Source organism: Ciconia boyciana, chromosome 2 (genome assembly GCF_034638445.1).
Source record: "Ciconia boyciana chromosome 2, ASM3463844v1, whole genome shotgun sequence".
In the NCBI taxonomy this organism is placed as follows: Eukaryota; Metazoa; Chordata; class Aves; order Ciconiiformes; family Ciconiidae; genus Ciconia; species Ciconia boyciana.
In genome coordinates, this window is record NC_132935.1 from 134,263,175 (window position 1) to 134,289,848 (window position 26,674).

Sequence of the window (26,674 nt, forward strand, 5' to 3'; positions counted from 1 at the left end):
ATGAAATTGTAACAGATTATGAGAAGTGTACAATCTGCAAAGCAAATTTATGCATACCATTGGCATAATATGCTCCTTGGGCAATGTGCAGACAAGCAAACCTCCCCCTCACTATTCCTCAGAACTGCAGCCTACAGCCCTCTCAAATACCCAGGTCGGCTTTCCCGAAGATGGTCCAATACCCCCAGGGAGCAGATCACCCACGCAGACTCAGGAAATTAAAAATGGGTTTTCTCTTCTTCTTGGATTGTTTTAAGCCTTAGGAAAAGCAGAACTGTCTCAGTGCTGAGTATCCCATACAACACAGCTTCTTCCACTGAGCCCCAAAAGGAAATGGGCCAGCACAGAAGAGAAATCAACAGACAAACACCGGTTAGACCTGTCATGACGTATCATTTATTTCAGACTTTTTTGTGTGTGCAGGGACATTTCCTGACACCTCTCTCCAAAAAGAGGTCTTCCATAGCTGGTTTGAATGGCTTTTCCTATTCCTTTGAGAAGTAACACAGTAAAGATTTATGAAACTTTCTAAGTAGAGGGAACACACATGAGAATCTGATGTGACAAGACTGGCAAAACACCAAAGACCCACATGAGAGAATGTTAATGAATCTGTTTGGCATCAGAAGTCATGCTATTGGGATAAATCAATTAACAGTTGTCCCTGCCATGATCACAGATCCTCTACTTTCCTAAAACCCCTAACTGGACTTTCCAAATGACACTCTAAAGAAGTCAAAATACCAACTTTTAAAGGGTCAAGAGATTTGTCAGCCATGACTATGTAACAGAATTGCTGTGTGACTGTTCTCCAACTCTAAAATTCGGAATAAAGATTTTCATGCCATCCCATCCCTGTGTGCACATCACAAGTAAACTCTGTTTACTTGAGCTTCACACAGGAATGACTACCTACATATTTCTGAAAGCACCAATTACCTTAGTTCTCAAATTTTAATATACATAAAAACTGTTTTTGAGACACTGCTGAGATTTGAACCAATGTCCTCTGTTAACCTTGACCAGTCAGTCATTCCTCAGTATTTAAGCCCTACATATTCCATGTGCTTATACAGCAGATAAAAACTAAAGAGTTTCAACAGTTTAGTTTCTGAACAAGGCAAGGGAACTGACTGTCTCCAGTGAAGTGAACACTTACACAACTGGTTAACACAATGCATACACATGCTCTCACTGTAGAACCCTATTCAGTTCACTGGTTTACATCTTTAGGAGTTTGTCAGGTTTTAGTGTTCAAATATAAATTTGGGATCTGTAGAAATCACTATGGAACTAACTCCATTCTTATGTCAGCTATTTGTTTTAGTTGGCTTAGTGAACTGCAAATTTCCTTTGGTGAGACTTACTGAACAAGGGACCCTTTATAGAAGGCGGCAACACTAAACCTTTTTATCTGAGCTTACAGAACCTTTAATTTGGGACTTGCAACTTTACAGCATTGTGAGATTTCCTTTTGCACTCCTCGTAACTCCAAACCCAGGGCCAAACTCTACCTTTACTTATCCCCAAGCAGTAACTCACATCTCAAACTGCAGTTTGCAGAACAAATACCTCAGGTAGCATCAAACTGTCCATTTTTCAATTAGAAGAGCCACAAATGCTCCAACAAGAATGAATAAACTTGAGTTCCATGTACATTTCATATTAATTCCAGTCTCTTTTAGAACTAGAGATTCAAGGCAACAGTTATGCAGGTTCTGCCAATTCTGCACATAAATAAACTGAACTAGCTGACGGCACAGGAACAGCACGATGCTCTTCTCCATGCCCAGCACTGTCAATGCAGAAGCAAAGAGGAGTGGCTGCTTCAGCAAAGCTGTGCTGCCAGATAGCTGTACATGGAGCTGCTGCTCCGAGTCTCTCGGAGCAGCCTGCAGAAGTTCAAAGAAACCAGGTGGTGCTGCACTGGCTGATAGAGCTATCACAACCAAAAGTAAAAAGCACACAACAACAACAACAATAATAATGAAAAATTTCATGTGTTCATTCACAGGGAAACAAACCAAAACACTCTTCGTGCTTCAACTGTGGCTCTAGCCTGTAAAGTGATTATGTATGAAGGAAAGAATTCAGTGTGACTTTCAGCTTTCATGAATTAGCAGAGGTTTCAACTGAAGAGGAAAAAAACAAGGTCTATCTGAGTTACGGTCTGCGCAATCTGGGAGCTGTTGTCACGACAGACACGTAACCCATGACGTATCACTCGTATATTTTCACTATCAAGTACAACAAAGAGAGCAAGCATCCTTTGGCGCAAAAGCCCCACGCACAATCTTCCCCTATGGCATTCTGTTCGGATGCACTATTTGCACTAGTGTGTACCCACAAGCTACACTCATGAGCAAGCACAACACTGCACTCAGGCACAGAACCATCCTTTCCATAAAGTTTCAATTAGCCTTTCAACTCAATTACACTGCATAAAAAAGAATCTGGGATACTAAATACAAGATGTCATGTTTCCTAAGAAATTTAATAATATTATATTTTATTTTTCCTATTGACATTTAGTTTGGTTTTGAATTCAAAATATGAAGCCAAAAAAGCAAAATAAATTATCCTATGAAAGTTAACAAATTATTCCATTGTTTTTAATAGCACTGGGCAAATCCCACTGAATTAGGCATGAAGTTGTCACATATGCAATAAAGAGCTTAAGACTAATACATTGTTCCCATTGTAAATCTTATTTTTAGAGGTTACATGTTAACATTTTAAATTAACTCCAGGCTTAAACTTGGAATATGCAATTATTCCATAAGGGGGAAAAAAAATAAGGCAAGGTGATTGACAACTCGATCTGCTTTTCTGACCGCTACTAGTTAAATAAGATCCTCTATGAAATACTTGACTAACCCAATAGCTCTGTCTGATCAACTGCTGTATGATCTAAGGCACATTTCCACAAACTCCTCTCAGCCTGCCCACATCAAAACTGATGCCCGCGGGTTTGGGAAGCCCTTCCACAATTTGAGGGGTTACCCACATTTACCAGAGCCTCTGCCACCATCAGTACCACAGCTCCCGGGGAACTGTCAGCATACAGGTTACTCCAAGGTAAAAAGAAGACAATCTTTGCATAACTATCCATTTTAAACCCTGCCGCTAAATGCCATAAATACGATGTAAACCCGAGTGTTTTCATTCCTAAGAACTGTCCGTCCGCAGTTTTGTGACCCCCGAGGGGGTCTGTGTGCCGCTTCTCGGAGGCTTGCGGAGGCTGCCGGGGCAAAGCAGGACCCGCAGCAGCCTGCTGCGCGACACTCCCCGCGGGCTGCCCACGCTCCCGGGGAGCTGCCACGGCTCCGCAAAGGCTGGACAATTCAATCACGGGCTCGCACTAGCAGTGCTTAAGCAGTGTGAAGTTCGGGCAGGGGCCAAGCGCTCCAGCCCGGCTCTCCCCGCAGGTACGGCTCTCCTTGGGCGGCCGGGGCGGTGGGTGCCCGCGGCGCCGGGCAGCCCCAGCTGTCAGGGCTGTGCCCCGGGGGCAGCGGCCGAGCCCGGGCAAGCTCTCCGCCCACGCACGGCCCCCGCGCGAAAACCAAACCCAACCACAACCCCAACCAGCCAAGGGCACGGCGAGCAGCCCCGAGGGGCTCGGCAACTTACGGCGCTGGCAGAGTCCCGGCACGGCCGCCAGCAGCCGGGCCGCCCCCAGGAGGGGTCCGGGGCCGCGCTGGCACTTGGGCACGGAGACGATCCCCGCGGTGAGGCACGCCAGCAGCGGCACCCACATCATGCGCCGCGAGCGGCACCGTTCCCGCTCCCGCTCCCTCGCCCTCTCCTCGGGGCCGCGTCTCGGCGCCGCGGCGCGCTCAGTCCCGGCCCCCGCGGGGGCGGCGGCGGCGGCGGCGGCGGGGCCGGGGGAGGGGCGGCGGCGGCGCCGGGCCCGGCACAGGTAGGGCGCGCGGCGGCGGCGGGGCGGGCGCGGGCCGCCGCATCTCAGGGGCAGCGCCCGCCGCGCCCCCGCGCCCCGCGAGGGGCGGCCCCCCGGCGGCGGCGGCGGCGGCGGCGGGGCCCCGGCCGGGCGCGCAGGGCGGCCCCCTCCATCCGCCTCCAGCCCGGCGCGCAAGGGGCGCCCGCCGCCCGCCCTGCCCGGCCGCGGGGAGGCACTTGGCAGCGCGCGGGGAGCGGCGGCGGCCCCGCACCTCCCTCAGGGAAACAACCGCCCGGCGGCTGTCCCCGCCCCGCCGGCTGCCGCCCCCCGCTGCGCACCCCCGCCGGGCCGCCGCGCCGCCAGGTGGGCGCTGCCCGCCGCCGTCCCGAGCCGCCGCCGGGGCCGCTTCTCGCGCCGCGCCGCGGGGCCGGGGGGGGGAGGCACGGGAGCGCGGCCGGCGGCGCTGCGCCGCCGCTGCCGCCCAGGCCGCCCGCAGAGCCGTCGGGCCCCGCCGCGGTCGGTGCGCGCCGGGCCCGCGGGTCCCCCCGGTTGCTAGGAGACGGCAGCGGGGCAGGTTCGGCGGGCGGGGGCGGGGCCGGGCCCGGCGGTGAAGTCACTGCGCCCGCCCGCGCCTCTTTGTTCCGCGGCGGCTCGCCGCGCCTATTGTTCGCTCCGCCGCTGTGCCCCGGCCGCGCCAACGGCCGGCGCGGGGAGGCGGGCGAAGGCCGCGGGCACAGCGCTGCGCCGCTCGCCCGCCGCCTCGGCCCCGCGCGGCGGAGGGCGGCCCTGTCAGCAGCCCCCCCGCCCTGCCGGCGGTCGTGGCCTTCTCTCCGGGTGAAGCCGGCCGCCGCAACCGGGTGCTCGTGCGACCTTCCCTCCCGCCTCCTCATCCTCACCCGCCCGTCGCTGCCCCCGACCTCAGAAACAGCCCCGCGTCGCCGCCCCCGCCCCGGTGCCGGCAGCCCGCCCGGCCCCTCGTGCGGGCCGGCAAACCGCCCTCCCACAGCGCAGCCCGTCGCCCCCCCCGCCGCCGCCGATTACTTCACGTTACCTAAAAATACCTCCCCTCCTTTTATCGCTCCTATCGCCCTCCCTGAGTAATTTCTGCTCGGAGTTTCCACCCCTTCGGGCGAAGTGGGAGTAACGCAAAGGTTAACCGTGCCCTGGGCCGGGCGGAAAGTACCTCGCAGTGCGGGCCAGGAAAGCCCCGCCGGGCCTAGGTGTGTTCTCCTGCCCGCCCGCACCGCCCAGCCCCACTCCGCTTCCTGGCTCTCCTGTCGTTAATTTTACTGTTTTCCCCTCGAGGGCTCCGCTCCCAGGGGAGGCGGTGGGTGGCGTGTTCCTGGCAGGTGAAACGCACCTGGGCACCTCGTCCTGTCACACCGGGTTACGGGCCCGGGTTACGGGCCCCACCGCGGGGGTAGGTGTGCCGGCCTCGGGCCTTGGGGCCTCGGGGCCTCTGGGCTTGAGCACAAAGGCAGCAATAGCCATCACTGTGTCACCACGTAATTTCTGTTACTACCAAACAGATGTCAGTGCGCGCAGGATCCCAAAACAGCGTGCACGTCTGCCTGTGCAGGGTATAATGTTAATAAATCATGCAAATGCAACCAGTGTAAATACTGTGCTGTTTCACAGTCTACGAATGGAAGGCTGTCGAAGCATATTCAGACCCTGCGCTAAGCCTTGCGGCGCTGAGATAAGGATGGTTTATCATCTGCACGTCAAAGGTCAGAAACTGAACGCATGCTGGGTTTGTTCAAGGTCTCTGAGGGAGAGACAGCAATGGAGCAGTCCTGCACTCCCACTCTTGTGAGTTTTTAAACACTATCATCTTTCTGCTTCATCTTGGAAAAATCCCCCATTTCAGACATTTGAGTGTCATTCCACAAGCGGCCACAGCCCAAATGGGGATATGGTATATGAGAAAACCATATGCAGTGATGGTAACATAAAAGGGTAGCATCTGCATGACTTCAAATATCGTGGCATTCTTGACCTAAAAGCTCTGTGATTTCAGAGGTCATAATCTGAAACTATGTAAGTGGTGAGCTACATGTCTCATGAGAGCTCAGCTATTTGAAATGGGATGCACTTGTGACAGGTGAACTAAACTCGATTTAGTCCTATTTGACACTACAATGTCTAACTCCTGGGTCATGATGTTGCAAACTCACAGTGATTCAAGTGTATCTAGAAAAAAGGGTCCAGGATGAGACATAAAGAAATTCAAGGAAGTATCTTTAAACAAAATCTCTGCAGAAGCAACAGCTGCTGAAACTGAGATATCTCTGCTTTGGGATTTTCTCCTGCAGAGTCCAAGTAGTGTTGATGGGAGGAAGAATACAGCTAATACTCCATATGTATATATTCTGTATGAATCTCTTTATCAGATCAGAATTTAAATTATCATAAGCATCATAAAGAAAATATCTTTGTTCTCAACAGCATGAATTATCTTGTGAATTTCTAAGCATAGGCTGTTCACCATACAAATAGGAAATGGAGTCCTTGCACATACTACTACTTATGAGAACGATGTCCAAAGATTCAGCATTCTGAGCAGAAAGACAACACCTACAGTCTAATGTGGAAGAAAAAGATGTGTAATTTTGAATATAAAATCTGAGAATAAGGTAACCAAAATGAACACACTCTATTCATTAATTTAAACACGGAGGAAGGGGCCAAAAATGCAGCTTCTCCCTATTTCTTTAGCTTCGTTCCTCCCATGGTGGAAGCCAAAGACTTAAAAATATTTGATTTGCAGTGATAGCATCTTTGAATATATTGTTGTTTAGGCAGTGTTTATAATGCAATAATATAAGATGCATCCCAAAGAACATTATGCAGGAGATTTGAATAATAATTATAGTTTTACAAATGGAGAAACTGAATCATCTAAGGTCACATAAGAGACTTTTAACAAGGAGTTTAAGACCACTGGAACTGAATTTTAAGTGTCAATCCATTGTCCTATCCACAGGACCATGAGCGCTTGAAGTAATGTGGTTGTGTTTGATGATGTTTGGTGATGTTTGAAACTCAGCTGCACAAGTCTCCAAGCAGCCTGGTCTAATTGGACCTGTTTTAAGCACAGGGCTGGTTAGGCCTCTGGGGGCTTTTTCCAACCTAAGTTATTCTATGAATTTTTATGGTGGAAAGTATGTAATTCTCTGTTCTTATATTACATGTATACCCAATTTCTTGAAGTGTTATAACTGTGCTTTCTTTCCAGGATTTACATTTGCTTTATTGAAAACAAAATATAATTGTCTATCATAGTGCTGGCAAATAGCCTTTCTCTTCAGGAAACAGTTTTGAAAATGTTGCATCTGCAGTGAATGTTCACTAGAGCTGGTCAAAAAACCCAAAGCATTTCTTACAAAAACCATGTTCCTTTTTTGGTTGAGTATTTCCAACCATCTTTGATGTGCCATTTCATGGGGGAGAGTCCAAACCGAGATTGCAAAGGGAAGAGTGATGGTGTTTTACAACTTCTAATATCAAAACTTTTTTAAAATGAAAAATGCATTATGTGTTCATTAGCCTGTCACGTGATTTCTTACATTATCGTAGCACCTTAGATGTGATTAAAATCCCCATAGAAAGCATTTTGGTATGCTTAAATTAATTGCAGTTTCCTCCAACTTCCCTATTTTAATAATTTAAAATCCTGCTGGAGTACGGTAATTGTTTTGGATTTGGTGGCTTCACTTGGTCCCCCTGACATGCAAATTGTATTTCTTTGCTGTATAACTAAGTAAAAGGATCACATGCTTGTCTGTCAGATACAATTGCATTTGCTATAGCTTGGGTTCTTTTTTTACACAACATTTGAATCTGCATCTGTTTCATATAAAGAAGTCAGTGTATTTTGCAAATCTTTCATAACCCATCAATTTAAAATGATGGAACAATTCAAATTCAGTAACTGTTCCCAAGAAACAGATTGCCGAGGAATCATAGGCTTCTTCCCCAGCAGTGCGGGCTATGAACAATCTACCTATGCTGTTTTTTATACCCAGTAAAATTCTATATAAAATTCCAACTGCCCTGTGCAATACACAAAGTTTTTAACAAAATGCAATTTTGTCATTTTGACAAAGTTGTGATGCATTTCCATATAAGATATTAAAACTATGCACATTGTTTCTCATTTCTAGGCTCAGTTCTCACTGTGAAAACTGGTAATGTTGACTTTCAAAATAGAATATTTACTCCCCAAAATAGTATTTTTCATTATTTTTTTCATGAATGCCTACCTTAGTTACCATTCCACACTACTGAACTTCCTGGTGCACATGGCACAAAGAGAAAATGGTGCATTTTAAGGAAAAGCAATAATCCAAAATTACCGATACTCTATTCATAGTTTTTCATGAAGGCCATGTCCATTGATTTCACATGGGCACTTCATGTGGGCTTACAAATCTTGCCTGGGTTTGCAACTTCAATGGCTTCAGTAGGCCTGCATGAAACAATCTGGCAACACCTGAAGCTTTATCTTTTTGCATTTACCTTCTTGATGCTAACAGTTTGGTCAATGTCATGCAGAGACAGGTGGAATAACACCTTCTATTTTCCATATGTTCAGCCTGGTGACTTGTGTATACTGTGTCTAACTGTTGTTCTTATTCACCATTTATTTGTATGGGTTTAATTATATGATGATTTTTTTTCTGGTGTAAGTGCCGGCAATATTCCCTCCCTTCTGCTTTTCTGTAGAGAATTACTTGCAAAACCCCAGCGGTACACTTCTCTTCCTTTCTTATATAACCAATCAAATTCTAAAATTTGTATATTAAGAATAGAGTATGTAGGCCTCTAGAAATCCCAGATCTTGATCTTGTATGCTTCAGTGCTTGCCAGAAGCCCACTGAAGAAGTGTGTGTTTTAAGACAATAAACCTGAGATATTTCACACCATTGCGAGGAAAAAAAATTGCAATGCAGGTGGATTCTCAACCGAAATGGTCAGCATGCAGTTGAGACAGAGACAGCAGTGGCTTCTCAGGTGAGAAGGTATCAGTCTGTTTAGGGTTTACGAGGTCAAAACCAATGCTTTAAGCTCTATACAGACATTCATTTCCTAGGACATCTGTAGTACACACAGCTGATCTGTAAATTAGCAGAGGGGGGCCTCAGTGAAGGTGCCCTAGTCCTCTCTTTAAGAAAGAGTAGGGTGATTTTTCTAGAGACAAGCAAGTATAAGAAATTATCTATATAATCCAGCTAAGATGCTCAAAAGCATAAAAACATGTATTATAACAAGTGGTCAAAGCTTAGGGTTGTTTATTGAAATGCTCTAATAATCTCTTTCTGGAAGTATTTACTGAAAAAACCCCTGCAGTACATTCAGTTGAACAGATGTATTCTGAAAGAAGAACATTTTAATTGTTGTCACATGCAGAGTTTTAAAGAACACTGTTGCACTAAGATTTTTTGGTACTTCCACAATGCTTTTTTATGTGACGGAACTGGTATTTCAGATAGAAGTGTCTTCTTCCTTTTGACAAATAAACTTGTGGTGTGCTTTGAGAGCCTTTCTGACTTCAGACAGAAGAGCTCCCCTGTGGCCTGTCTTTAAAGTATAAAATTTACCTGGGGTTCTTCTAAATGCTGTCATTAATATTTTCCAGATATTATGTCACAGATTTACAGGCACTGCGGCTTGATTTCTGGAAGGAATAGGATAGAAAAGCAGTTAGCCAGATAAGTTATTTCATTAACCTTATTTCAGTGGGACTTTCGCCTGAAGGACTGAAGACCAGACCCCGTGTTACTAATCTTTGTGCCATTTTCCTGTTTTCCTTCAATGAAGAATTTCAACAGAGAATGAAGAGCATATATTTTACTTAGTTTTATATTCACAAAGGACTGCAGCCCACCCCAAAACAATCATTACAATTTTGATGCTAACTGTATGGTTTTCCAGCTCCATGCAGAACGGGTGAAGGCCAGGTTTTTCTCTTGGTAGATGTAGGTGTAGATCCATGGAGGCTAAGGCTGCTGAGCTCCTCTGGAAACATAGGTTTCAAAGGATAGTTTGTGACATAAACAAATAGCATTTTCATTTCTATAGAGGAGCAACAGCCACTGTGAAGCTCAGCAAGTCATGCACTTTTATCAGATTTTTTTGTATTGTTGCAAGCTGAAACTATCCACATTACACTGACACTCCATGTGTTTTTGTTTCTTTTACCTCCACCCATTTCCTTCTGTTCTTGTTGCCTGTCTCCTATGTTTCTCCTGGTACTTGAAAAAGGTATGTAATCTCCACTTACTGTCAAGAGCCAGCTTCGGTGCCAGTCAAGTGATTCTGTTACACCTTGAGTTTTTTAATTTTCTTCTTCCTCAAAATTTAGTTTTTCCTCTTTTTTGCATTGATGACTGTTACTCCCATTCTGCCTCCCTCCTCATCTGCATTAAAATTATTTTTTTTACTCTTTCTTCTCATGGTTTTTTTTTTTTTTTTCTCCCAGTCACTTTGGATGGATCCTCAGATGCTTTATAGGCCTCTTGCTTTCCCCATCTTCCTCCTTTCTGCTTCTCTCACTTCCCTAATGGAGTCCCAAGGTCACGACTGCTGCTGCTGCAGCTATCTCAAGCAGCGCTGCAGTTTCTCCCTCATCCTCTTTCCATGATGATTTCAGCCCTTCTCCATCCCTAGGATTTAAGATATTGGGTTACCAAAGGGGGAGATGAGTATTCCATAATAATACAGCAGGCCTGACAATATTTTGGAAAGTTTTCAGAGAAAATTCCCAGGTAAGTCCCTGTCACCATTAGCTCACTCGTATTTCTCAGAGGTTTCCTCTGTAATGTTTTACAAGGAACTGGTAGAAAGAAAAAGGTAGAATATAGTGGAGAAATAGTAGGAAATATTTATTGGGACTTCTGAAAGATTAAAGTTCCTCCTGAGAAACTATTGAGGAAACTAAGTGTTAGAGGTTGAAAGGGAAAGTTAAGTTGTGGTTTAGAAACAGCACTGCTATTGTTTAACAGAAATTAAAGTTAATTTTTAGCACAGTATAGCCTCTATGGATCAGACTCAAAAGTATCCTACCGTTACAATGCAGAAGTTTATAACTGGGTGATTGATGACTACAAATCATTTCTCCTGTCCATAGCTAAGCTGCTCAATCTGGTGCATTGAGTGGTGGCTGATGAGTGGAAAAATCCCACAGGCAAATTCTGTGTGTCCGTGGCAGAGGGGGGAAATGGGAGGGGTGGGGAACAGGGACAGGGACGGTGTGTTTTTCCAGAATTATCAAAGGTTTTGAGGCTCTGATAGGATTTCATCTGGTCTTGTCTTCAGCCTGGAAACGTGGTCTGCACATTACAGCCAGGATGCTCTCTGTGGGGTATTTATCTGCCAGGATGCTCTCTGTGGAGTATTTATCTGCATATCCCCTCCCCTCTCTTACCAGATCCCTGCTCAAGACTCACTGCTAACATGACAATTAAAATTAATCAAGAAATGTTTAATGCTGAAATTGAGAAAGAACGGAGGCAGACGGGGGCATTTAGAAATTATAAAAAAACCCAACAAAAACCATTACTTACTGATTTTTGTAACTGTTTCAAATATGTGTCTGTATATATGTCTCCTTGCCTCTCACATCCTGCTTATCCTTAGATGGTTATCACTTTGGCATAGGAGCACCTATGTTTGGGCAGCACCTCATACAAGTTCATCCCTACTTCTGAATTTTTTTTTATTCATATCAATAAATCTTTCCTTCTCTAATTCCAGGATCCAGTAGAGCTGTAGCTATTGGTTTTACTGTTTTTCCTTCATGCTATAATAAAGCTAAGATTCTTTTTAAAATAATGTATAATTAACTTGTGGAATTCATTGGCTCCAGATAAGAACTTTGTAGAATTTAAAAATAGATGAGATATTTATATGAATTTTATGTACCTTTACACTAGCCAGGATAAAAGTTCATAACGGAGGTAAGCTTTCATGCTTCAGAACAAGAACCAGCTGCTGTCTAGGGCTGCAGAGAAATTTCCCGTGCAGCCATATAGTGATGTGGTCCTTTAAAGATGATTTCTACCTTTGCTGAAGCATCTGGTACCGAACATTATTGAAGTCAGGATAAGGCATGAGAGGGACTATGGGATTCATGTATTGCTAAGGGATAGACACCACTTTGTTTGGGACAGACACTTCTAGCCCAAGTGGAGGCAGTCTGGGAGTAATTGATTTCTTCAATAATATTTAAAGAGTCAGTATAACCTGAGGACCAAAATTAAGGTCACGCTGTTAGCATATACTTGATAAGAGTACACAGCTACCTTAGGATTTGCCAGGCCTTACCTTTTTGTCTCAAATGGAAAATATTTTACATAATTAAGTTACAGCCAAACTAGTAATTTGTTCCTTTAGAATTTAGTTAATGTGATACTTTACCAGCAAATAATCCTCATGTGACATGACACACTAATGAACACTGGAAGGTGAGGGGAAATAGAGGTTGCAAAATAATTTAGTAAGCCTAACTGTGTTTGAAGAAAAATGTTTCTGATTAGACTTTGGCACCATTTTCCATCATGAGTGGTCTTTAATTCAAGATGCAGTGGTTGTATAAGTGACAGACTATAGGTCAAACAGGAGTGTTAAGGTTAATGGAGAAATTGCTAGGTGAAGTTGTATAGCCTATATAACATAGGAGGTCAGAAAAGATGATCATTATAATTCTTTGTTGATTTAAATTCTATCGATCTTCTAAGTGTCCAGACTTCTACAGGTAATTAACAAAACTTGGCCTTGGAAGAAAATGGAACACAAAATATTAATTTGCAGGATGTGTGTCCTGGCTGACTCTGAAACAAGTAAGGATTACATTACATCAAATTAAACTAAAATTTCACCATGCTCAACAGAAGAATATAGGTGCAAAGCTGAAGTAAAAGAGAGAACAGCCAGCACCATAAACAGTACAAATACCAGTGACATGCACCTTACCTATGCACAAACCATCATAATAAATGCCATGGAAGGTTATGATCTCAAGGGATCTGATCAAGGTATTAAACTCAAATATAACTGTGTGCCAAAGAAGACATAGACACATGGACCACTCAAAGGGATAGGAGAGAATGACTAGATCTTTTGCTCTTAGCCATTAACTGTCTCCCAGGGAATACTGCAAATACATTATGATCACAGCTCGAAAATGCACAGTTATGCATTTACTTATTACTTGTGGGTTTTCATTTTTACAATGGGGGCCAAAATGATGCTGTCGCTAAGCTTCTTCCCATGTGTGGGTGGAAACCACTAGTTCTCTGTAGACTCTTGGTTTATTTTTTAGTGCATCATTGTCAGTCGGTCAGTCCACTTCCCTATAAGAACATGAGAGGTGTCATTCCTGTAGGAGGAGAGGGTAAACTGAAAATAAAACAGATCAGATCCTGTGGGGAGTCGAAACGGAGTTGGATGTGTAAATCAGGATTAAAATTCAAAACCAAAACCAGCAGAAATACAGTTCTTTTTTGTCCAGAAATTCTTTGAGCCTATGATAGTATAGTTTTTTCCTCTCAAAATACCTTCTACTTCGTTTGTTCTTTTCTTTGCTGTTTGTGCTCCAGGATGTAAGACATATAGGATGAACATATCACAGAAATGATAAAAAGAATGTGCATTAGTATTACTCTAGAACTAAAAAGTTGAGTACAACTTTATTTCAAACTGTAGGTTGATTCTCTGGTAATTTTACATTTATACTCTGTGGCCACATCACTTCAGAGCCCTCTTTCTCCTTATTCAGATGCTCACTCTATATTCTACAGCCTACCAAAAAGTTTTGATGATATCCACTTATATAAGGAGCAAAACAGAACATTCACTGTATAATGTTATGAATTCTAGATGCATAGATACATTAGAAAAAGGTTTCCCAACATATTATTTCGTTGATAGTTCATTGTAAAATTGATAGTTCATTGAAATTCAAATTTTTATAATAGATTCAAAATATCTGTGCAAGAAGTCAGTATTGGCCACCTAGTATGGACACCATGAGTAAGAAACAATTATTTAAGTTAATTGATGGAAATGATGGGTAGTTGTAGCTAAATAGAGAGTTGAGGCAGAACTCTGCCTGTTGGTGCAAAAAGGAGTCAGTGGCCAGGGTTTTCTTTTCCCTCTGAGCTCCTGCTATTTTCAAGTAGCTTGAATTTCTAAAGAGTGCCTAGAGAGAGCAATCTCTCCTCTGTAGAAGCATAAGACCTACACAACCTGCCCGCTGCCCCCATTGTGTTACCCAAATGGTGGCTGGGCACGCCACGCCCTTTTGCTCTTGAGCCATCCGTTGCTCAGTAGTTTATGCTTTCTTTTATATTGTTTCTTTGTTCTGGCTTTCTTCTTTTACAAAAAACAGGTAATGTGTACTATTTTTTTTTCCTAATTTTTAGATTGGCTTTCAAATCCAAACTATATGCAGAGAGAAGAAATCATTCTTTCTGGAGCACTGTTAGACTGATATTCTTTTTTTTCTTGCTTTATTTTGTGTTTCTTTTTTCTTCCAGAGCAAATTTTTTTTCCCCCCTTTAATCTCTTTCAGCCATAGTGACTGTAGAGGCTGCCTGTAACAATAGTAGGGAAGCATTTTTCCATTCCAAACATAGGAATGTAGCCTATGGTATCCCTCTGGAGGAGTATATGAAACCTTTAGGTGGCAGCCAAGGGCTACAGTTTGAATCCCTAGATTTATTAGTTGTGTGGTTTATGGTTTCTACTTCAGGTGGCAAAGAGGATATGATGAAGAATTAATTTCTAATCCATCCAAAAGTAAAGCAGAAGGAATTTCACTCAGGTGAAATAATTATTAAAAAGCTGAATGTGTCTGGATATACAAGAATGCACCTGGGAGCTCTCTCTGTGGTCTGTTGCCCTTCTGCCACCCTCTGTCTCCTTCGAAGTACTCTTAAAAGCACACCCTAAAGCCCAACATCTTACTCCTATTGATAAATTTGTTATAAAAATGGCATTTAATATAGTGCTTTTGTGTTGTATTCAGAATGTGAATGATAACATGTGTTTGGACCTGGGAGGAGGTTGGAAACACTTGGTGGTCCCCTGGCATGCGTCTCCTCTGCCCCATGGCCCATCACAGCAGGGCGGTAGGGGCTGCGGTCCCCTTGCCTCCCTGGCACTGTAATGTCTCTGCAAGTCTCCTGGGTAATTTGGGGCATGCCGTGTGAGACTGCGTCTACAAAGGTGGTCATTCAAATGATATCTTCAGGAATTATATCTTCAGGCTTATTATCCCCATGCCACTCTAAAACAGGGCTTTGTGATTTTTTTTTTTTCCATGAAATGGACTTGTCAAAATCCTGAGATTAGTGTGCTGCAGTTATGCAGTAGATGTATTGAAATTCTGCTGAAATATATTCTTACAATATGTTATTAAGTCATCTAGAGATGTCAAAATATTTGTTAATGAAGATAAAACTATTTGAAAGAAACTGTAGACTCCAGAGACTTTATCTCATAGAAGAAAATGCATCTTTGTTTTTACAAATAACTGCACAGAGAAATCTTTTGGTACAGAACTTACTTTTTTTTAACTTACTGTCATTTTCATGCAAGAAAACATGGCCACATTTGTATTATGTATTTTGGGAGTTAAAACCAGAAAATGAGAGATTTACAAATAACCTCATCTGTTTATTGTACTGTTCCCAAAGTTTTTCTTTGTGTAGTTAACAACCACATGCAGATAAAAATCACGTTGTTTACCTCTGGAGTCTAAAGCAGCATACATCGTCTCACCATCCCACAGATAGGGTGAAGTATTCAACGTTGTGGTGCCAGAAGCCTACATACGTGCAGCACAAACATCCAAATTCAGCAGTGGGACAAGTAATTGTGTACTCTGATTACAAACCAGATGTTAAAAATCAAGTCGTTTAACTTAAATGACTAGTGATTCAATGATTAAGGAGATTGGTTTACATCAAGATTTGCATTAGAAAATATAACTTTATTTTAAACAGTTTGTCAATGTAGAAGGTCTGTCTGAGTATGTGGATATTTATTAGGTAAGAAGATTTGTTTTTTTCTCCCCTTTTCCTTATCTTTTTTCTTTCACATTCTGTATTTTGTGAGTACCCATGTGAATGACTGGGGACATATGTAAGCTCCATTTCCAGTATTTCTGACTCTTCAGGTACAAGCAAGAGTCTCTCCAGAAGACTTACAGCTGTTTTAACACACACCTGGACTGAGGCTAATACATCTGCCTCCCTGCAGAGCCTGTTCACTGGTTTGTGCCTAGTTAGCTCTGAGTGGAAGCAGAGTGGAAGCAAAGAGGTAAGCTTTTCCCACCTATGGAGACGTGCCATGCTGTTCTTATTAATGCTGTTATCCCCTTACTACCCTGTGTTGTTGCATGCTAGCTCACCTCCTGTTGCATAAAAAGGGCAAGCATCAAGCTTTACAAATTCTTTGCATTTTAATTGTTCACTCCCATTATCTGCCCCAAAATTCCTCTAATTCAAGTCTCTGCCTGATTGCATTCACCTCCAGGAAGCAAAGTATAAGGCAGCTAATTCAGATGGTTGAAATTGCTTGGTAAAAAGAATGGTCTGACCTGGTGTGGAATACAGCCAAAATACTATAAAAGATGCCCTTGGTATTCAGGAGGCACCAATAGATGTTTACATGATAAAAAAAGATAAAGACAAAAGTCTTCCACCCAAAAGATACCCACTCCCCTTAAGTGTATATTCCTCATTACTGGCATTTTGTTTGTTCATGTAACAAAACATTGGAGGCTGACTTACTAGAAGCAGAGTTAATAAATTGTCCACTTACTTTTTAGTTAAATAATTTATTACTGCATAAACATTTTCTTGAATTAAAAAATGCCCATCCACCTCCTGTTCAGCCCTGTCTTGGGGTAAAATTTCTTTGGAGGCTCTGCCTCATAATAATGGTTTTCTAAGTGACAGTGACCAGCTGGGCATTTATGCTCTGCCTTATGCTGAGCTACGCTAAGTTGTTTTGTGACACATCTCCCTGCCTGGGGAATATTCGGGATATGGGGGTGGTTTTAAAATGTTTGTTTGGATGAGATGAGAAATGATCTCTGCCAGAAAGAAGGGGCCTAGTGTGATGGGAGGTAAGAGAGGACGTGTCCAGTGTGGTGAAGAAGGAATTACGCATTAGCTCATATAAATAATAATAGCAGGTGTGGGTAATTGCACTTTAGTAAAACCGTATTTGAAAGCAGTTAAGTTGTAGTTTCTTAGCAACTGCTGCTGACAGCCACATTTTAAGTGGCCAAGGCTTTCAAATTAGGCAACACCCATAGACTGCTATACAACAGCATTAAATGGAGAGAAACGCTAAAGCAGAAGTGTTTCTACTCTCTAAACAGAAACACAACAGAAGGCCAGAGCCACAGAGGAGGTGATGAAATAGAAAAAGCAGAAATTACACCTGCATTTCTAGGTAAGCCTTTTCAGGAAGAACTGCTTAGGAAGAACTCTTATGGAGAAAGGCATGATCCATAGCCTACTCAATGCAATGGGTAGACTTTAGGGAATGTTGGCAGGGGCATAATTTGTATTTAGATAACTTTGTTATTTTGTTAACATATTTTGTTATGTCTTTTTATGTATTTGTCATGTAAAATCTATGTGTGTGCATGCAAAAGATTTTATTTTATGGGAATGAGTGTATCTATGCTTAGTGTGAAATGTAAATGTTGTAAGTAATGTTAATCACTTAAGACCATGCTTCCAACAAGATGATTTTGGATGTTGGGTAAGAACATTACATGGAAGAAGATGGTGCTAAAGCCAACCAAGAAGAGATGAAGGATAGTTAAAGAGAAGGAGTCGGAAGGGTTCATCTTTTTGTCTAGTTGATGCAAATTTACATTTGGCTGATTCATCCTGTAGTATCTGAGTCATCTTCAATTCCTCATGGATGCTCCACTGAAAGCACTATTTCTGATTGTTAATATTATCCCGAGTTAGCTAGGTCCTATCCTAGCAGTCAATAACATGCTCTTAATTCATTATCCATAGAGCCAGCAAAAAGTTCTTAACTATAATTTTTTTCCTCTTTTGAAACCAGAATGCTTTCTGGCAATACATAGGCTTGGATACATTGTCCTGTGGAAAAGTTCTCCAACCCAAGATTGAAAAGCTAATGTATTGGTTAAGGCACTCCCTGGATTAACAAACTTCAAATTCTGGGCAAGTGCCCTAACTTCTGGCTTACTATTTTGGTGAGTGGGAATGTCTATCTGTTTCTTACACGAATGGTATGGTATGGTATATTGTGCCCTTATTCCAGCTCTGTAAAACTCTTCTTACTTTTTTAAAGCAAAACTTATGTATGCAAAAGAACAGTGGAATTGCCTTCTACAGGTTTTAAAACACCTTAGATATTTCCATATTTTCTTCCAAGTGCAAAGCATATTTTTCTGGCCTGACTTTCTTTAACATAGTTATATAGAAAAGACATTTGTGAAAAGAACCTGTTCTAACATGACATGCCACTGTGTCCTTCATGAGGACAATGTAGTGTTTATTTAGAATGAGATGAGGCTATACAAAATATACATAGTACCAAAGACTGATAAATAGTAATATGGTTCCCTTTATTCAGTTCACTAGCTGTTTAACTTTTATCCTATGTATCCTCATACAACCTCTAGTATGACATAGATTCCAATATAACCACAGTTAAAAGTCATTTAGTTGTTACGTGATCCAAAACACATGCAGTATTCCCAGGGGCTTCCTATGATGCCTCCACACATTTAGAGACAGTCCTTGGATTTTAAGAGAAGACCTTATTTATCCATGACTGTTTGCTATTAGATGGAGAGTCTCCAAATATTCCTTTGTCAGGAGAAGACTTTTAGCCTTTTAATAACATCTCATTGAAGTATCTATCCACCAGCTTTTAAAAAACTGCATGTGAGATTTGCTTGATCACTTTAATTTATTGAAATGAGCCTGATGTTGTTTTTTCTTCTCACATTTCAGTGTTTTATTCCTGACTTGCTTGTTAATTCTCCTATTTCTTCATGTGACATAAAAAACATCTTTCAGTATTTCACCATCTTGTTTTTTTAATTTATATTCCACAGAGTTGATGAATGCCCATGATTTTCACTGTGGGATGGTGCACAGATGTTACACTGCAGGATATATTTATCAGCTTGAATTTTAGGACAGAAAACACTAAAACTGCATGAACCTGAGTAATAATTTAAGTTGTCTTCAGTACCTTTAATTCTGATGAACATGCTCCTCTTTCTTTCTTCAGGTTTTCATAGTTTTTTCAAGCAGAAGCACTGAATTACAAATACAAGTGGACTCTGCAAGTGAATATAGTCTGCTGTACACTGAAACCCAAATTTTAAAAAATGCCCTGGGATTCAAAGTACCTCGGTACTGAGCAACACAATTTTAGATATCTGATTTAGACAAGAGCTGATTTTCCCTCTAGTTCCCGCTGAAATCAAGTGGATTGCAATCTGAAATCTGAAGATGGTTGACGAGTTTAGTGCACACATTTCAATAATAAAAGCCACACATGCCACATGGGATTTTTTCTTACAGAAATCCCATTTTGGTTCGAAACAAAGCTGCCACCCTTTTCTATGTTCCTTTTTTTCCTAGCTGAACCAGGAAAGGTTGGCTTAAATGATTAACAACAAATCGTCACAGATACTGCCTAATTTCTTTTTTTTTTTTTTTTTTACTTTGTGGAATAGGAATGTATTTCTTTTGATACTTTTATTCAAAATGAATTATACCATCTTTCTTTACTCAGTAGCTATTTCTCAGTTATTTTTGTATCATTCAAGTATATTGTTCTGAGTGATATTCAGAAATCAATTCCATAATTGTATGTCCTGTTTACTTATACCATGTATGTTTTTAAAGCTGTCTTCACTGGCTGATGGCAGGGCACCTATCCCGTAAATGAACATGTTTTTGTAGTTTAAAAGAGATAATGCTGTCTCTATACAGCCTATGTCTATTATTGCCAATTAAATCATTGACACTTCATTTCTCTTTTTATTGTCTGTAGCCTATGATTGAAATGCAGCAGTGACTCACTGTTATATAAAACAGGTCCATATTTTGCTTCTTAACTTTATGCTTCTTTTCAAAGTATGGGCGTGCCAGCTCTAATGTGCATGTGGCATCATTGGGAAGGAATTTGGAGGCAGAACAAAAGTATTCACTCTTTTCACCAGAATATTCCATCTATTTAAAGATCATAAAGCAGGCAGATGGGAAATGCCTAAAAAAATACAAACCCAGGGGAAGCAGAAAAAGAACAGGTTGGAATAGACCATCTGTGAAAACTTTTTGAGTATCAGATATAAGACTTGAATAGCTGGCATAGAGAATGAAAGCTTCATTACCTCCAGATGATGCAGATGCTGGGTCTGCCTTAAAATATTGCAGAATTGTTCAAACTTCACAGCAGTAATTCTGGTAAGTTGGATGAATGGCATTGTCTGAGCTGGATTCAATAGGCTGACACCACCTGAGCAGTTAAACAAAACAAGGGTCCTTCCTTTTATGTCAGTTTATACACAGGCTTTTCAGTCTTGTTATACTGTGCAATGCAGGAAAGCTGACTTTGGTGAGACAAATTTGGCAATTCCATGAGAATTCCTGAAATTATTTGAGTGAAAAACTAGCTGGATCATTTTACTATGAGACTTAAAACACCTACTGGTCTATGAAAACTCATGGTAAAAAAACATGCTATATAATTAGGGATAATTTTTTTCTTAGGATTTTTTTTCCTCTGATTTTTTTTTTTAAATTTATTTTATTTTCCAGTAGGTTCTAATGGAAATATCCTCTTTTTTTTTAGTTTTCTTTGGGTGCATACATTTGAAGAAAAGAAGAAACAATTGTTTCATTAGCATTAATGCTAAAGTGCACTAATATTTTTTAAAACTATTTTTAACACAGTTATCCTGTAGTAAAAAATAGTTCTCAGCCATACAATATTTCCCTGAGATGAAAGAGAGAACAGCTACAGATATGAGCAGGAGGTGATACTGGCTATAATTTAAAGACCACCTCTAAAATGACCTGTATTATCTTGAAAGTCATTTTAAAGTCATCTTGCCCTGATCTCATTCCCCCTCTCCTCATGAGATTTTTGTTTGTTGGGGTTTTTTTAAGTGAAGGTCCCAGTTTCTGAGCAAAAACTTGGAATGTGTGTATATGGCAACGTAATTAGTGAATACAGTAAGTGAGCCATTCAAATTGGAATGAAAAATTCCCCACTAGATTTTATAACAGCTGCTGAAGTCATGTGGATAAGCCTGCTCCCAGTCTGAACATCATGGGAAAGAAAGATCAAAGGATTGTTCAGATCTAACCATGTCTACAGTGGAGTAAAAGAAACAAGGGCAAAATTATGGGGGTTTTTTCTGAGGTTTTTTCAAAGTGCTTTTGTCCATAATTATTTCATAGAGAACAGAAACCTTGTTTTAAAAATTTCAGGCTCAATTTGAAATTATTCACCCAGATTCGCCATAGGAACAAACATGTTGCTATGGAGATGGACCTGAGCGAAGACAAAATATAGATACAGATAGATTCCCCAGAGGAATTAATTTGAGGCGTAAGTACACTGCTTAGACAGTATAAACACTGTCCTGGTATGCCTTGTTTTCTCCTTCAAAAGTACAATAAAATATCCCTAATCCTAAATGGTCTGTTGTGATCATGAGCCCATGTGGAACTTCCAAGAGAGAAAGGATGAGTGCTTCTGCTCTGAAACCCAAGCATCTGCCACTTGGCATACACAAAAAATCTTCGTTAAGCTTTTGGATAAGAAGGCCTCTAAACATACAGTTGTGGAAATGTGATTCTGTACCTGAGAAGCCAGCACAGTACACATGAGCTACCTACCTGGATCATTGTACTCCAAAAGTAATATCCGTGAAAGTGACACAGTCTCAAATAATCAAGGAGAAAATATTATAATGATGTTTCTCTCCAGTAACCAGTAATCCAGCGAAAGGAAAACTCATGCTAAGGTCAGCGCTACATTTATTGAAGTGCACTATTTTACCTGCATATGCTGTCTAAAATAATAGCTTCTATTTCAGATTAAATATCTCATTGTATTATCACTTTCCTCTAGCTCTCTGTGAAAATGGTAAGAATCCTAGCACATTGTATCAAAAAGGATAGGTTAAAACCACTCCTGTATTTTTTCTCATAAGCATTATTTTAATAGGTCTCTCATTTTCTGCAAGTAGCTTGTGGAATTCAATATACACAGCCTTTTATAGCATTGCATCACTGTGTAGTACGACAACATGAAGAAGAAAATATTCAAGCTATAAATTAGATAGACCTCCTTCATGGATAACCCATTCTTAACATTACATCTGGAAGCTATTAAAGCATGTGGACTTCTCTTTAGGGATGTTTTAGAGACAATAAGGCACAGATTTTAAAATATTTCTCTACAGCTGTGACCACCAACCAGGTTTTTGAGTGAACTTGACTGTGTTTTATTATCATTCCTCTATATCATATGTATTACCTAATATAGATGTATATGTATGCTCAGAATTAATCTCATTAGAGAACTAAAATATTTGGAAGACCTTCCAAATAACTGCTGGATCAAGTGGGAAGTAGGCACCAAATTCCCTCCTCCTGTATAGGCAGAAATACCTCTTTTTAAATGAGTTCTAGTTCCTTGAGAACTTAATGGTTGAATGTGAGTTTTCTGGATCTCTTACTTTTTCATTTCTAAAACACATTTTTGGAACACACTGACACCGTTTTCAAAAATGGTCAGTAATGTTTGATTAAGATGGAGTGTCACCTCCTCATTCAGTTCTGGAGGTAGGTTGTTAAAATAATGCCCTTAGAAGTTCAGAAATATTATTTGAGCCTATTCTTTACCTAAACACTAGCTGGGCTATTAGGGGCTCACTCTTAGTCACTCTCTCACTAGTAAGGTCAGGTTTAAAAGAAATATATGTATGCTTGTGAAGGTCAGTAACGGGGAAAGCTTAATTTCCAAGAACTACAAATGTTCCCAGTGCTGACTGAAACAGGCTAATTTATGTGTGTGACATAAATGATTTGGTCCTTGGAAACACAGAAGGAATTGACTGAAGTTTTGGTGAAGTTTAAAGGGTAACCAAGTTTCTGTAACCAGGGTATAACTAAGAGCTTAAACAGGAAGGGAAGATGTTAATGCTGCATAAAAGATAATTAGTTTGAAAGTTTTGCTTTTATTGAAAAAGGTATATATATGCCACAGACAGACAGGAAAAACAGGGGTCAAAAAGAAACATAGCAAATCTAGCCTCTGGGAACTAGTAAGAGTCACAGCTATATTAAAATCCCATCAAGCAAAGAATGCACACTCCACGCTACATAGATAACAAATCAGTGGACGGTGGCAAGGTTCTTTAGACAGAAGCAATGCTTTAAATGATTACACTGTCAGGCAAGCTGAGCTACTATATTCAGAACAAAGGCACTTTCAGCGTTAGCAAGAGAGACATTAAAACCAGATGCTTATTTCTAAATAAGCATGTGGCACCACCATGTATTCTGGATCATGTCAAATTATTTGGTGGTGGTAGAGCATGGCAAGGAAGTGAGATATTTGGCTATGACAACATAGAATAAGATAACTGGAAGCCCAGGAGCCAGGAACTGGGGGGTAAGAGGCGATGCTGGAGCCTCTCTTTCATTGCACAGAGTGAACTCCCCTTTCGGTTACGCTGCTGTCACTGGTGGCACTGGTCTCCCAGTCAGAGGTGAGGTCTCCGGGGCTGATCCTGCATGCTGCCAGGGTGCACGAAGAGCCTGCCAGATGTTTGCACAGTGGCACAGCTGGAATTCTTGGGCTGTTTTGGCAGGGCCAGGATAGTTCCTTACCTACTCTGGGTAGTCTCAGTCTAGAAGCTTTTTGGAATAGATAACGCTCTGCCCCTCTTAGGCAGATGTGTAGAGACAACTGTATGCTGGCATACCCCCCTCAGAGCAGACTTTAGGGGCCAATCTGGCTTTTGTTGAAAACTAGAACATGAGAAGCATAGGGATGGCTGCCTTTCTGCTCTTGCACATTCATTTTCTACTGCCTCTCAAAAGTTTCAGTAAAATACGTAGTTTGGTACATATGAAACCTAAAGCAAATTTCCCGGAAAGCCAGGTATGAATAGTCTCTTTACATATTCTCAACGGGGAGAGAGTTTTTAGTGTTTTAGTTTAAAAAAGCACATTAAGCTACCACAAATGGAGATTCTTATGTTACTTGGAGTGTGTGAAAACAGAATTCTTTGTAAACACAAACCCACAAGAAGGGTTGACATGCCCCCACACACAGTTATACACAATGACCAAAAAAGCTCCCCCGCACTGAAATGTGCAGCACAATGGTTTGCACACAAAGGTGATAAGCAGAGCAATCTTAGAAGACAAAGTCATATCATGAAATCTAAACTAATGAAATACAAATGTCTTACCAAATGGAAAACAATTAAGTAGAATCTTTGAAAAGGAAATGATGGTTTAGTGGCATATAGTGATATTAATGCTTGTCTAGATTTTTCCGTCAAAATATGACATCAAATATCAGTTTGGGGGAATCCATATTATATTCTAAAGGAAAGTTCTGTTTGTACAGGTGTTCAGATTCCTACTGGTGAAATCCAAATAATATATATAATTTTGAGGTTTGGCAGTTTAAAATTTACTTAAAATTGAAAGTGAACTACAAGCAAATTTTGGTTCAGCTTGGAATAATAGAAGCGAACAAAACTGAGCAAAGCAAGATGTAGGCAAATATAAAAAATGAAAAAGGTACCTGGAGCATGATTTTACCATGAAATAAATCCCAACGGGAACTTTCCACTCAAGCTTGTTGAAATTTGATTATTTTAGATGTTCAAATATTTTATAAAGGCAAGTACACATGCTTTCTATTTTCTAGATGTAAATACTGAGGCCCTGAACTGACTATGGCACATTTTTATGTTAGTGACAGTGTCATGAAATGAACATAAATATTTTTATTCTCTGTCTCCAGAACCCCAAGGACTAGAGGCTATAACAAAAACTCTGAAGAAATTAAGTAGTATAACTTTTCTTTAAGACTGAGCTTTTGTTAGAGTGATGAAAACAATACAAGATCATTTAATCAAATTGAAAAAAAATCATAATTTAAAATATTGCTAAATAATTAGAATAATTAGAAGACATTGTTTTCCTACAACTGCACTTTCTCTTGCATGGTTTTCCTACAACTGCACTTTCTCTTGCATGTTAGCATTAGTCCAAAAAGCACTGTAAAATATCTGAAGCCTTGTAATGAATTATTATTTCAAGGCAGGGATCCAGTGTCAGAACAGATTTGACTCAAATCAAGCAGTATAACTTCCCATGTCGTAAAAGGGGTGTGAAGCCACTCAGTGAAGCCACTGAGAATATTGTTCCAGCCTTGTCGCTGCTAATCAAACAGAAGACAATAATTATGTCAACAGGTATTTTATAATTAGATGTCCTATATGCAAATGTCAGATTGGAGTGTAAAAATATGAGAATCAGGAGCAATAAAGTAGACCCTTTTCACGTTATGCATATTTCTGACAGCTGACGACCACTCATAAACAACCAGCCAGTCTCCCCAGAACTTTCACATCTCTCCCCCATTTTTGTATTCAGCTTTTCAGTTCCCTATCTACCTCAATTATCACCTTTCCTTCTTGTCTCTTTTAGGTTTTAACGGTTTAATATGTTACGGTTTCTTTATCAACCAGGTTCAGTACCACCTTGAAACTTTGACATCAATAAAAATCTTTCCTTTTTTGCTAAACCAAGGGGAAAAACACAGTTTTTTAATATGAGGCCATAACTTCTCTATTCCAAGAGAAGATTCATTACTCTACTGCTAAGGAACAAACATATGGTAACTAGACAAGAAAACCAAACAGCTCTTTTCTAGTTCTTTAACTGCTTTATTTATTTTTTTTGGGGGGGGGGAGGGGGGTAGTGGGTTTTTTTTGGTCTTTCATTTTATCTAATGCAAAGCTGTCACCAAGCACCACTGGGCATGACACCTGTTGCCGTGATATATGTAACGTGAGCTAATGATGTCCTGCCCAAAGAATTTCCTGGGAAGAGCAAGCTGTCAACGTGATTACTGAATGCCTGCTTCACAATGTTTTGACAGGGAAAAACTCATATTTCCTTATATTAGCACAAAACCCAAAGCATCTAGATCACGGACTATTGCAGAGATTAGAAGGGTTCATGTATGCTACAAGAAAACAGGCTTCCAAACTGTCTAGAAAGGTAAATGCAGATTTGGTGTTGAGAAGAGGTCAATGACATTTCCCTATCCTCTCTCTGCCTGGCTGAACACAGTGACTGAAGGGATAGGGGGCAATGGCGACGAGTTCCTGCCCAGCGCAGCAGACGTGTCTCCTCTGTGACACCTTCCCAGGTGTCCTTGCATAACAGGTATGAGGCTCTGCAAGTGGAACCGAACAATAACGAGGATGATGGTTCATCTAGCTTGGAGGTGAAACTAGATGTTGCAGTTAAGTCGGCCTACACCTTGCATCAAAACTGCTTCCACAAAGCAAAAAAGACTGGTCACTGGTCTTTTTTTTAAACAGACTCCCTTCTGAAGAGAACAGAAAGCCCAGTATGCAGACCTGACCCACTTCTTAGGGAAGTCTGCTGCCTCCCTGGAGCCTGGGTTAAAGATGTGAAGAGAAAGCTT

General features: G+C 41.2%; 1 protein-coding gene and 1 long non-coding RNA gene across 3 annotated transcripts in view; one reads left to right on the forward strand and one right to left on the reverse strand.

Moving 5' to 3' along the window:
• Positions 1–3,901, reverse strand: part of ITGB8 (integrin subunit beta 8) — a 42,696-nt gene extending 38,795 nt beyond the window's left edge. The window contains exon 1 of the mRNA XM_072854163.1: positions 3,631–3,901. Within this exon, the coding sequence (XP_072710264.1) occupies positions 3,631–3,760 (130 nt within the window). The 5' untranslated portion in view covers positions 3,761–3,901. The remainder of the gene's footprint in view (positions 1–3,630) is intronic.
• A 1,703-nt stretch (positions 3,902–5,604) lies between these two features.
• On the forward strand, positions 5,605–19,921 carry LOC140647112 (uncharacterized). Of its 2 annotated transcripts, XR_012040673.1 has the most exons (5): positions 5,605–5,710; positions 16,083–16,225; positions 17,295–17,368; positions 17,999–18,152; positions 19,202–19,921. It is a non-coding gene; the product is annotated as an uncharacterized lncRNA (long non-coding RNA). The 2 variants fall into 2 exon arrangements; XR_012040672.1 differs by lacking the exon at positions 5,605–5,710 and having other exon boundaries at positions 15,391–16,225.
• The last annotated feature ends 6,753 nt before the right edge of the window (positions 19,922–26,674 follow it).